Genomic DNA, 14,079 nt, shown 5'->3' on the forward strand with positions numbered 1-14,079 from the left:
AGGATTTACTTATTTTTACTGCATAGTTGTACTAAGCTTACTCTGATTCTAAAATGAATACAACTTTGATTTGAGTATATCCTTCATTCACAGGCGCTTCTAGAGCATTCAAAGCTGATGCAAGTTGATCTACCACAAATCTGCCATCCCTCAGAACAAACAAAAACCCATCCTCTGGTTCAGCTCATTGACTACCTTACTATGCTGCCAGTGTAAGCAAAAGGCAGGAGTGTGACTTGCACTGTCTCTGATTAGCTTAAGCCCAACATGAAACTATAAAGTACAGTTTCATTACAGTTTTTTCTATTTCTGGACATGCATGCTATTTCTTATTTTTATGCTGTCCCCAAAAGTGCAAAATGCTGTTGCTGATGCCTGGGCTCGCCCTGGCTGCAAAGTTCAAAGCAAATTGTCCCTTAAAAAATCCATCACTGTTTTGATATGTAGTTATCTAACACCAATCAGCCTTGTTGCTTCTCTAATACCTTAAGTAGACTACAGCTAAGGATACATCTTTATTTTCACAGAGCTATATTTATTGGGTTAACATTTAAAACAGCTTTAAATACATGTTATTAACAACCTTAAATACATTAAGAACCAAAGGTCCACTAAGTAAATAGAAAGACTGATTAAAAAGTTATTCTATAAAATAGCATCCTTTGCAATACACTGAATCACACAAACAATAGCAGGACCTGAAAGGGAAAGGTATTTTTTAATATATGGCCCGATTCTTTTTTTAGGATTAAAAAGAAATCTTCCAGTATAAATTTCTCAGCGAAAAAACAAAGTAAGATATAAACACCAACTAAAAAGGAAAAAGGTTTTTCTTTTAGGTTCGAAGTAACCTGCAAAGTAAAAAAGAAATAGTAACTTTTTAAAAGGGAGAATAAAAATTTCTATTCCCTCACACAAATTCTGCCCCGCAAACCCCTGTATAATCTAATTTGTATTTCCCCCCCAAAAATAATGAGAACCAGTAGGACAATATTCAAAGTAAATGAATAAAAATGAGCCCTCAACTTTAATATAACATTTGTAAGTTCCCTAGTTCATTTGTTATTTCAATCAAAATATATCGTCTACCATTCAGACAAAGCCATCAATGCTTACATGAGTTCAACTTTTCTAAATGTTTCCAAAGATGTATTGAAGAACAGATAAAAACATGAAAAATCATATATAATGTAAAATACATTTTCAAGGATCATTCAGGGTTTCTTTTGTAAACCCTATTAACTAGTTTAAAAAGTCAATATAATCCATCAAAGTTATATTTTCTTTTCAGGAAAACAGACGAAAACAAACCAGAAAGAGCTTTCATATTTCTCGTGGGCATATATGTGATCAAAGAGAATAAAGATTGAAGAACTGTGTGGGTGTAGTTAATAATTTATAGCCAATAGTGCTTAATTAACTACAAGCATTTTTTTTATTAAATCAGAAGATTTAACCTGCATTGCTAGATGCAAAAACAAACAATGCAGTACAGTGAAATAAATTCTTGGAATCTCTCGTCACTAAAGAAACCAAGAGTCTTCTACTCCTGCTCCAACATGTACACTCATAGATCTCTGCATCCACTCTCTCATAAATGCAGGAATTTTCACAACAGTCTGTCTACTAGGACATGGGGAGTATGTGTGTATGTATGTGTTTGTTTTTCAAAGAAATCATCTTTCAGGAAAACATGCTTCCAGTTTTCCTTTTCTATTTTGGGATTTCAAAACACTATCTAAAAATAGTAGAAGAGATGAAGGAAGCAAGAGGAGAGAAAACATACACATATAGTGTCTTCCATAACTCCAGCTTGCAAGTCTACAAAGAATGGTACTACTTGGTCAGAACAACATCTCACCTGGCACTATATTCTGTCTCTGACATTACCATAAAAGAGTTCACCAGTGAGGTCGTTATCTGCAGTCCCTTTCACCACATTTTTGGTAATATCTTGGTAATATCCTGTCTACAGTAACGCACCAGCAATCCTGCAGTTCACCTCCAGCAGGCTCAAGTGAATGCCACCTGCTGATTGCAGTACAACACCTAATTTACCAATTTGGTCTCATATTTTCTGTGTTCTTACTCTAACTCATTTAGCTCACCTGATCCATCTCCTAGAAACTGCAGGTTCAATGCAAGAATCTCTTTAATATCTTCACTGAGCCTGACAGTTGTGGGCCATCCATTTCATGTCTCTGCCATCAAGTTCACTCCATAACTTTGCTGTTGTGCCACAAGAATCCCTGTACCATTCTGGTTTCTCTTGGGTTTGTAGGACAAGGTACACCTTGGGTTCCAACACAGCACTTTTTCAAGTGGGCTTCTTTTTTTGACTGCCATTTTAATTTGAAAATAAATTATGCAGATACATATGACAGTCTTGAATATCTTTGTGCTGAATTTATTTGGTTTGTTCACTTCTGCTAAAATCTTCATCTTAACTGTATGATGAATAGCTATTACAGAGTGGCTCTCCTACTAGCATTTCTTCAACTAGGTCTTGTGCAACAAATGATACAAAATCAAAACCAACACTTTTTGCTGTGGGCTTCTAAAGACTAGTTCTTCTGGGAAGTAGTAATTTAATGCATCCAAAAATTCTTTCCAAATACCAACTGGATGAGGCTTTTATTTATTTGAGAGCTACTACTAACTCTAATTTTGCAGATTCTCTAATTTCACTAAGGACCATATTTAATCATTTGGACTACAGTGCACCAGCAGCTACTGTGGAGAGTGGTCATTCTGAAACATGAAGACTAGAAGATGTTTTCAGGAGAAAGTTTAATCCTAACAAAATGATCAAACAGGTCTCTGTGACAGTCGTCTGCAGTAACAATAGAAACCTGTTTCTAGATATGGTGATATGCAATGTATGCAGCATGTTTGTTTTTTATTCTGAAGTGTTTAGAAACCTCTATCACAAGTCAGTTTCAAATTATAGGGCTGATATTTTCCAACTGTGTACATGAATTAATCTCTGTCAATGGGACATCATCTACCTATTGTTTGTGGTATGTTCCTGGGCTCTAGGTTTAGCCACAGCTGATATTTTAACATACTTTTGTTGAAACATGCTGCTGCTTTGTAGTTTTGAAGCCATCAGATCACCTCCGTGATCTCAGTATTCCAGTTGGCAGAACAGGGATTAAACAGTCCAGGAAATGAAACTGCTTATTCATAGAAGAAATTCTCAGAGATGGCAGGTCTACAGAAACCAGATTTCAGAAATGTATAATATTAAGACTGCATGAAATACAGACGGCAATAGTTTGGACCAGATTAGGCCTTCTGTTATTTGTGACTAGAGGTATGGGTACAAATACTTAGAACACAAAAAGCTACAGGTAGTCTATGGGATCTGTTTGGTAACTAAAGCACAGTTGTACATCAACAGATGATCATGTCCACCTACTGCCCCAGTTCAACATCCAGTCTGAAGAAAAGCATCCCACAAACAGCTGATATTCTCCTTTGGCTTCCCTCTTTTTCACCATGATCAGAGTGTTAGAAATAGACATATTTACCTTAACTTTGTTAAGGAAATGGGACTACTATTGGCATTCACTTATGTTTCCACCAGAAACTATTTGGTACTGAACAGTTTTGTTGCTATTAAAAACACATCCACAAAGCCTAAGATTAAACATTTTCTTCCACCTTTCATGAGCTGGTAATTTTATAAAACAGTAAGTCTATTTTCTTCCAAATGCCAAACAAATGTCATGGAAGAATAGATAAGGATAGGAGAGGGAAAGGAATCTGCTGGTATGATAACTAAGGAGAGAGCTTAGGCCTTCCAAAAACAAGAAGGGAGTCGTACAACTTCAGCTGCAATGGAAGCATCAAAACCTCCCCTGGACAGTTATTTGGGAGCCCAGAGACAGCTGCCCTCTGTATACCAAAGTCTTCCTCTTTTGGTCTATCTAGGTCTCCTTTTAAAGACCTTAACTGAGATGAAAGGGATGCCGACCACTTCACTCTGCTCTTCTTCTGTATTCAAGTGTTGAGCAGCCAATGAATCAAGAAGGTGATTCAGCAAAAACACAAGCTGAACACCACAGGAACTGGACTGGCTCTCATCAAAGTGCCAAGAGCCACAGGGCTAAGATTAATGGGAAAGTGCTAACTAAGAAATACCTTCCTCTAGGAATGTCTTTTGTCCCAGTGCTTATCACACTGGCAGATAGAGACACAGAGTAATCACTTTCTGATTTATTGTTGAAAAGTAAATACAAGGATTCAATAAAAAGAAAGATACACAGCATTACACAACAGAGAAGATTGAAGAGCAGGGCATTACCCTTGCTTTCTAAATTCCAAAGGGCACTAAAGCTTTTTCTGGTTTGTTCTGATACAGTTTATATTTGCATACAGCATTTTTATTCCCTGAAGTATATAATTTTCCTGTCTTGTTGTACAGAACAGTATTTACATCCACACTAGAAGATAAACCAGCCACTGGAGTTACCAGAGTACTCTACAGAGGCCAAGAATTTGCTCACATAATTTACCACAGTTACACATTAGAGTATTCTCTGCCCCGTGGCTATATCTGGCAGTCTGTTCTTCCCAACAAATAAGAAGAGGTGTAAAATCTACTGATTAAAGAAGCCACTCAGTCACTATCTAACAGACTCACAAAAGAAATTAGTTACACAAATGCTTTGTTTCAGCTGCATACAGTAAATAATTACATGGAGGGAAAATAGCTATTGGTTGGTGCTTAGATCACTTAATTTATCAATAGTCAAGCAGTGTTATTTCTACTCATTTGAGATCTGATGCTGATTCTTCATAATTACATTTTGTATTAAGATTTTCTACACAAAAAAGTACATTTTATCTTATACAATTCACTATTGTTTCATAGCTATTTTGTTATTGTCTACTATTCACACTCCAGACAATGAAGTCAGCTTTATCCTTTAATTGTCTTGAAATAAAAATTTAAAAAAAATAAAAGAGATGTAGACTAATACCAGAAGGAAAAAATCTTCTGTTTTTATTGGCAATATATTTGCCCATTCTGCTTCTTAGTGGCAATGCATTTTGGACACTATACAGTATAAAATGCTCTCCATTTATGAGTTCTTTTTAGAATCCTGCTCTAAGCATGCCAGTAACGTGGTACATCTCCAAACCTTATTTGTGCCATATTAGACTTCACGAAGCTCTGCTGGGGGCCATGCAGAGGCAAAAATAACCCCAACAAAACAAAACAAAACTCTTGCTCTGTTTGTTTGTGTTTTTAAAAAACCACAAACAAACAACCCCCACCCCCCCTTCCCCCGCATTTTAATAACAAGCTAGTACCTTTTTGCAGCAGATGAGAGAGTTTCTTTTCTGGCAACAGAAACAGGCGAACTGTGACTTGTTTTCCTGCTTCCTGTACTCCCATTAGTTATACAGGACATCGAGATGGCTTCTCGGAGGCTTGATTGACCTAGAAAAAAAAATTATTGAACAAACCACAAGGTTTTACAGATTTATCCAAAGATCCATTTGAAAAAAAGAAAAAACAGATGTGGACCTGGTATCACACAGCAGCAACCCTCATATTTAAGACAATCAGCTAGCCTATATCCAGTGACATACATTTATGAAAGCCTTAACCCAGGCAGCTGGAGATGGGAGACCTGGGACACCGAGACAGACAAGAGTACACTCTCAAAGGGGTCAGCTTCTCTATTGCCACACTGCCAGCAAATACTTTCATTCAGCAACATGCCAAATCTCTTTCCAGTTGTGATCCACAGGGACAATTATAGATAATGGCTAGGCTTGGGAAGCTGGTTAGCTCAACAGCTGTGGGACAGCAGATCTGATTATTTCCACTCTGTTGTTCAAAACCAGCTCAGATAACACCAGATGATGTTTGTTGCTTTCCATATGTTTGGTTTTTAATAAATTTCAAAGAAGTTATAGGCAGAAGTCCTCTATACCGAAAGAAATATTAAGTCGTTTAAGGGTTGGGATTCTAAGGCTTCCAAAATCAAGTTTTTCAGCTTTTCATCTACCCCTTCCATCTTAAAAATGTATCAACCTTTGAATATATGTACTGTGGTACAGTTATTAGCTCACTCAAAAGAACATCTGCCACATCCAGTGAACATTACAGACTTCCTCCAGGGATGAATCCAGATTGCATATGTGAAGAAGGCTGTTGTCTGTCAGATGCCCATTTCACTCATTGCAGAAGTTTGAAACTATGCAGTGAATGTGGGAGGGGACTGCAAGGAAGACGTGGGGGGGGGGGGGGGGGGGGGAGCAAAGGCTCCTCTATTTAAAGAGCTGAATGCTAGTCTAGCAATTAGCTCCCAGACCTGCCTCTGCCACAAACTGCCAATGAAACACACTCAGAAAAGAGTTTTGCCCCCTTCTCGACCTGAGTGCTAAACTTATGCTTTTCCCCTTTGATGCACTGCATGCTCTGAAAAAATCCCTGGGCTAATCTCATATTAAGCATCCAAAAATCAGGTCACTTTTGACCCCATCTCCATTTCACAAACTGCACGTTGTTACTGCATCTCATGGGGTCACAATGTCCAGTCACTCTGACTTTGGGAACAAGCATGAAGGACATCATTGACAGGAAAATAACAGGTCTGTGTTCATGGCAGGCCTGAAATAGTGTGACATAGATAAGGCATGAGGCCATACATTGAAGATAAAAGTGAGGAGTAAAAAAGTAGTTGGGGCAAATCGACTGCTCTGTGCACGGAGTGCAAACTCGTACAAATGCATCATTTGAACAATACCAGCATTTTGGTCTATTTCTCAGATCATAGCTGTATTGCACAGGCTGAAGGGGAAATTAATTCTTATTTTCAACAAAGAACTTTACATACAAGATATACTCATCAAGGGAATGTTAGATTTCAGAACTATTTGGATGAAGGCAAGAAACAGGCTGACCTGCACTAACCATATACTGCTTCAAAACACATCAAGCAGCATGTGATCACATCTGAAATTCATATCAGGAAAGCCAAAAGGAGCATGTAGAATAACCCAGGCAGAAATGAGAATACAGGATAGTTGAGGAAAGTAAAGACACATTTAATTACAGAAACACTGCAAAAATCACTGTTTATCCTAAATTTTGCATTATAAATTCTGCAACTTGGCACAATTCCTTCCAATCAGTGCTTCTTAGAGGCCCTTTTATTTGCAACATACATGTTTGGAATATAGATTTTCTTTTAAAAGAGTGAATACACTGTACAAAACATCTAAAGCTCATGAGATTTTTGCCCCCCTGTGTAACTTAGATGCAAGAACATCTGAGCCTAAAAAGCACTTTTAGAATTAGAAGCCTATAAATTAGGTTCCTTTCTTTTCAATGACAAAGTAAATCATCATCTTCGTGGAGTCGCATAATACCAAGGCCTATGATTCACTCTTGAACTGTATATGACCTTAACATCTCTGTCTGCTCATCGTAATAGATCATTGGCTCTCCAAACAGCACTAGCACAGCTTTCCAGAAACGTGAATCAGGAGACATAATAGCGGTAATTCTCAGTACAGTGAGGAAATAATTCAGTGCAAAGTGTAAAGAACAACAGTGCCACAGACAGGGTACAGAACTTTTTAAGATGGGAAACAAATAGCCCAGTTTTATAAAGCAAAGAGCACATTGCTATTTCGTTCACTGATGACATCTAGAATGATTCTCACTACAAGGTACAAGAAGCGTTACTTTCCTGTCCAAAGATAAAATTGACTCCAAAACTATACATCAATGTATATCCATTACAGGAACGTGCACTGCTCTACTCAGTAACAACAAAAAAGGATCTGTACAGCAGTTATGTTTTTCAGTAAGATGGATGATAACGGTAGATCTGCAGAGTACTTCACAATTTCAGCAAGTGGCATGCAAAATTAAGTTTGAGATGACGATTTTTGAATCAAAGTAAAAGCATTTTTTGTAAAACGACTAACAATTAGACATAAGCCAGATCTCTTGAATCATCCATTTCTTGAAAAAAATGACTGAAACATTTGGACACAGACTGAGATATCAATATTTAGGAAAAACTGCCTTGACAGATTTTATTCAAACATCAAAAATATCTTGGGCTTTCTTACACTCCAGAAGAAAACCTCGGTCAGGCACAGTTGAATGTGCTATACTCAATGTGCAATAAAATGTAAAACCAACAAAAACAACAACAAAAAACCTGAAACAAAGTCACCAAAAACCCAAACTCAACAGTCCTAAGAAACAAGCTCTCCTCCAGACTCTCTTTATATTCAGTTTTAACTAGAGATTTAAAACTGACATTTAGAATATCTATTTTTAACGGGAAAAGAAATTTAAAAAGTCAGGTAGTCCTCTGCAATACTACACAGAGAAAATCCATTTAAGTTTTAAGCAGTGAGAAGGAAGGGCAAGTGTAAGCTCTGTGTACATCCTAGCAGTGGAGCAGTGAAGCCTGGCTGCCCCTGAGGTCAGAGACACACAACTGGGATCTTGCCAGCTGGGTCACAAGCCCAGGAGAGCCACCCACCAGTCTAAACCACACAGCTCTCCTTGTAACTTTTAAACAGGGCATCTCTACAGTCAAAAGATGTCAAAAGTTAACAATGCCATGACCTTTTCAGTGAAAAGACAGTCCATCATAGCAGGCAAACAACTTGCTTCAGAGACCTGGGAAATAACGAAGTGGCACAGGAGAACAGAAATTCCAGATCAATACACTATAAAACAATTGAGTCCTCCCACCACTTGGATTGCACATCTCCGCCAGTATCATGTCATATGTCACCTGATAGCATAAACAGTCTGAAATTTTTCAGACTGAATAGCACTCAGCTTTATCTTTCAGTTTGGAACAAAAGCCAGACTAAACTGAATGTAAAATGAAAGCCAGTGTAGGGTGACCAGGATTAAAGCCAAATTGTCAGAGATCAAAGTGGAAAAAAAAGGTCTTTTATGGATAATGGATTAATCTCTATTTTGATAATTTTCAGAAAATAGCATCTGTTGAGTTCAAAAGAAGCACTTCATGAACATCTGTCAAGTACAGAAGTGTGTGAATGAAAGATAAGTAGGATTAGAAAAAAAAGACCACAACAAACCAAGAATCTATTTCCAGCTATTATCAGTCTTGATTAGCTAACGGGAAAAACTGAAGCTAAGCTGTAAGAGAGAGTTGTAAGTTTTGAAAGTGTGTGTCTTATGATAACATGATAGGGTTTTTTCCAAACATACATATAAGGTACTAGAGCTGAGGATCAGTAAGCATTTCCTTTTCTCAAACCCAAAAGTTACAGAGTTTTTATGTCAATAGCCAGTTTATTAATGTTATTAACTGGAACAATTTGCTTAAATCTTTGTATTTGCTGATATCCTGACAGGTAAATTGCCTTTCTTCAAAAATAAAAACTAAGTTGTCTTTCTCTTCTTTGTGTAATTTCAATTTAAAGTATGTAGCTACAGGTATATTAAAATAACTTCTCTGGACACTTCATTCCAGGGGATTTAAGGCAAAAAGCTCAACAAATCACATAACAACAACAACAATTTACTTATAAAGGGATTTTTTTAACCTTTTCTGGTTTTGTTTTTGGTGGTGTTTTTTTTTTTAAACAATAAGGCATACAATATCCAAGCCGTTAAACAAACAGAGTAGTTCACTTTCAGTAAAAATGGAAAAAGATTTCTATATTTTAAGTACAGTACGTGCTTAGGGCTTTATTTTATATTTTATATTTTTGTGCAAATAAAATTGATGGCTGGAAGGACAGAAATGCAATTTAATATTCTTAGTAAAGAAGCCTACAATGTATGGTCAATCACACTATTAGGCATCAGAAAACCCACACAGGTAAGCCGCAGAAAAACAGACTGAAATAGTTCTATGTGTAGCTGAACTTAAAGATTTTATCGGTCTTTCTTTCCTAAAATAAAGGCATCAAAAATGAACTAGAAATTATGACAAATTGTAAACTTACTTTGAGATGTTACAATAAATTGTGCCGAGGGAACAAATTGCATTCACTGCTCTGCTTCTAAAGTTTCTAAGGATGCCAGGTCCCTCAGTTCATGGAAGATGCTGGCAAAAATAATTGCTTGAGAGCACTAAAAGTCTTTTCAAAAAGAATACTGTATTCTGAAGGGTTGGGAAATACTTTGTTCAGCATTTTGTTTCATCCAACAACTTTACTTACATTGTAAAAGGCAAATTCTAATTGAGATTTCTGAAGCAGAAATGTTGTCATTTTCTATCACATGATAGTGTGGGTCAGATAGAGATACTGGTTCTCAAGTATCAACCAATAGAAATCAGGAGAAAATAACTCAGTTACCTATGCATTATGCTTCATCTTATTTAGTAATACAATTTTAAGACAAAATTAATGTTTTGACAAATATCATTCTTACAATAATAATACCTACTTGATAAAAATCAGATGCTTTTTATACTTTTTAAAACTGAAGTCCAATTTCACAAATCTGAACTGACAACTAGCTATTAAACATACATTATTTGTGATTTCCTATTAAAAGCAAACTATCTGAATAAAGACATGTTAACATGCAACATTTTGAGAATGTATAGCTGATGTATAAACATCCTGAAATACAAGTGTATCTCTCCCAACAGGTAAATAGATTCATTAAAAGAATAATGAAACATTTCATTAGGGACTTCCTGCAAAAGTTTTGTAGCTAGTGACTTAACTTCTCAACACATATGTTTCTAATGATAACTGATCCTCCTGGAGACCTGTCAAGGGTTTGTTAAGAGCCCCTTTTGCTTGGTAACAGGAGGAAGGGGTAGCAGCGTAGGCCCAGTAAAGAGTTTGCAGACTTTCCCCTGGCTCTGGAGTTCGGATCCACCTCCAACCTGATGAGTCTGGTAACTCTGCCATCACTCTATGATCAAGACCAGAATCTGAAGTGCTTGGGAGGAGGTTGAAGGGAAGGCCAAGATGGAGGCGACCATGCAGACCCTGCAGCCAGGAAAAGATGAAAAGAGCCATGCCGGACCAGAGACACTCTGGCACCCTGTGATGAGAAGTAGAGACCCACATGCCAAACGGGTTAAGAGCTGGAGACTCTGAGTCAAAGGGAGCTAACAGTTTAGATCCCAACCTGGAGAAGATGAACTAGGGTTGGAGCGGCCCATGCAGATTTGCTGGTGTGTGGGAGACCCCGAGCTGGAGCAAGGGAGGGCTGTCGAGGAGCATTTCTCCTCAGGAGGGGAATAAGTGGCAAGAGACATAAGGAAAGGATTGACAGTACCCCCCATTCCCTGTCCCTGGCACTGTTTATGGGGGAGGAGGTCATGATACCAGGCTCAGGGCTCTGAGACCCTGAAGAGAGAATGAGTAGGGGAAAGGGCATCTTAGAGCTGGTTGCACTTCCATCATTTGCCTTCCTCTACATTATTTTTCAGTTGGATATTTCTCTCTGTTATGTTTTGGTTGGAGGTGGATTAAGTTTCATTTTCTTCCCCAAGCTGAGTATCTTTGTCTGTTTTGTCCAGGACCATAAGTGGCAATTAAGCCCTCGCCATCCTTCCCAAGGTTCCAGGGTGTGTGCTACTTAAGCCTAATCATGGTCTTTTGTTCCTGAATAGGCCTAAAACTAGTTTTTCAGGTATTATGTTCTTTAGAGTCTAGGGGAGCCATGCCCCCCTGACGCTTTGCTTTTGGGGTAGACAAAAAACCTACAACCCGGGGACACACTTTTTTGGCGTGGGACAGACAATTGCTAATTCAAACCATGCATCCCTTTTCTTCCTATCATCTTAGTAATTTGCTATACTTTCCCAGAAGTACCATCTACTTCCTCAACCAATTGTCAAATGAGCTACATCTAAGCAGAGTAAATAAAATTTTAACTATGGTAATTCAAAACAATTTGATATAATCTGTCAAACAGTGATACAAGAGCCATTCAAGTGTTATAAAGTATTATAAAGGGATTGATTCTGGGGCCAGTCTTGTTCAATACCTTCATCAATGACCTGGATGAGGGGACAGAACATACCCTCAGCAAGTTCCCTGATGACATCAAACTGGAAGGACTGTCTGATTCCCCAGAAGGCTGTGCTGGATCTCGATTGGCTTGATCGTTAGGCAGAATGGAATCTCATGAAGTTCAATAAGAACAAGTGCAGAGTCCTGCATCTGGGAAGGAACAACCCCATGCACCAGTACAGGCTGGGGATTGACCTGCTGGAGAGCAACTCTGCAGAGAGAGACCTGGAAGTCCTGATTGATAATAAACTGAACATGAGCCAGCAATATGCCCTTGTGGCCAGGAAGGCCAATGGCGTCCTGGGATGCATCAAGAAGAGGGTGGCCAGCAGGTCAAGGGAGGTTCTTCTCCTCCTCTACTCTGACTTGGTGAGGCCTCATCTGGAGTCCTGTGTCCAGTTCTGGGCTCCTCAGCTTAAGAGGGACACAGAGATTCTGGAGAGAGTCCAGTACAGGCCACCAAGACAATCAGGGGACTTGAACATCTTTCATACGAGGAAAGGCTGCGGGAACTGGGGCTGTTTAGTCTACAAAAGAGGAGACTGAGGGGAGATCTTATGAATACTTACAAATATCTAAATGGAGGGTGTCAGGAGCTTGGGACATCCTTTTTTTGATGTTATCTAGCAACAGGACAAGGGTAATGGGATGAAGTTGGAACACAAAAAGTTCCATTTAAACATAAGAAAAAACTATTTTACTGTGAGGGTGAGGGAGCCCTGGCACAGGCTGCCCAGGGAGGTCGTGGAGTTTCCTTCCTTGGAGGTCTTCAAGACCCGCCTAGACACGTTCCTATGCAACCTGATTCAGGTTGACTTGCTTCTGCAGGGGGGTTGAACTAGATGATCTCTAAAAGTCCCTTCCAGCCCTACCATTCTAAGATTCTACGATTTTATAAACAAAATCCCACTCCTCTACAATGTTGAGCTTCTTTTCCAATAAATAAGATTAACAGAGAAGTTAAAAAATTATCTAAACTAACACTTTCTTCTTCTGCCCTTCTTAGTTTAGTTGGTTAGTGACCCTTAGTTCATCAATGCCTTTTAGATCCAATTCTTTGAATAAAGGAAGACATATGAAGAACATCAAGAATAATAAGTATAACAGAAGAAATAGAAAATATTGAAGAAGAGAAGATAGGAAAAAAAAAGGAGGGAGAAATACATAAAAAAAAAGAATGCAGAAAGAACAGATGGCACTAAAACCAATACCTGGAAAACCCATTAAGACCTCAAGTGTATCATTATTTGTTATGAAAGCATACAGTCTTGCAGACTTCAATTGGACTAGTCCCATGAGTAAAATGACACACATAAAAGCTTGCCAGGTTAGTTTTAATATAATGGATAAGAGTCTATATTTTACCTCTACCATAAGCATTTTCCTATCTACACTTCTATTTTCTGTTCCTTTAACATTTACTGATTAGGCAACATAAACATATACTCGGTTATTAGAAAAATTCCACATATGAAAATGCGTTAAAAGTAAAAACACAAATGTAAGTCTATTTCATAAATGAAGCTTGCTGAACACCTGACGTATATTTTTGTCAATATTGAACAAAATGACTTAACATTATTGAAATGAAACCACTGCAGAGATAAAGAAAAAATCACATCTGATGTGCTCTGCTTACATTAGTGCAATGAGATGCACTTGGATATAATACTATTGAAGAGATATACTATTTGACATGAGACAAGGGAGAAGGAAAAGAACACAAACTCTCAGGGTTCCTATTATAAAAATCCACTGCACAAAGCAAAAAAATAAATCTGCATTTCCAGTACATAGTTGCTTTTGCAGGTCCCCAAGGCCACTGCTTAAAGTAAAATACATGCCTCTTGGTCTGCCAGCCTGCATTATCATGGGAGATCCTCTCTGCAAACTGCCATCCACTGCTTCCATTTCACTTTGTAATCTCAATTCTTGTCCAAGCAATAAGAAATGTTCCTCCAAAGTTTTAACTTCCCAAGTCCAGAAAAAGTACATAAGTCTTTGTTTCTCCATTGGCAGGAATCAGATGTACTTTCTGGTAAATAGTCATTTTTTCAGGAGAGTTCATACCCC

General features: G+C 38.0%; 1 protein-coding gene across 3 annotated transcripts in view; it reads right to left on the minus strand.

The window, feature by feature from the left end:
* EML4 (EMAP like 4) overlaps nucleotides 1-14,079 on the minus strand; it is a 155,674-nt gene that overhangs the window by 57,186 nt on the left and 84,409 nt on the right. For all 3 annotated transcript variants that reach the window (XM_061991344.1, XM_061991345.1, XM_061991343.1), the window contains exon 3: nucleotides 5,323-5,452. In XM_061991344.1, coding sequence (XP_061847328.1) covers nucleotides 5,323-5,452 — 130 coding nt within the window. The remainder of the gene's footprint in view (nucleotides 1-5,322; nucleotides 5,453-14,079) is intronic.

This window comes from Colius striatus, chromosome 2, assembly GCF_028858725.1.
Source record: "Colius striatus isolate bColStr4 chromosome 2, bColStr4.1.hap1, whole genome shotgun sequence".
In the NCBI taxonomy this organism is placed as follows: Eukaryota; Metazoa; Chordata; class Aves; order Coliiformes; family Coliidae; genus Colius; species Colius striatus.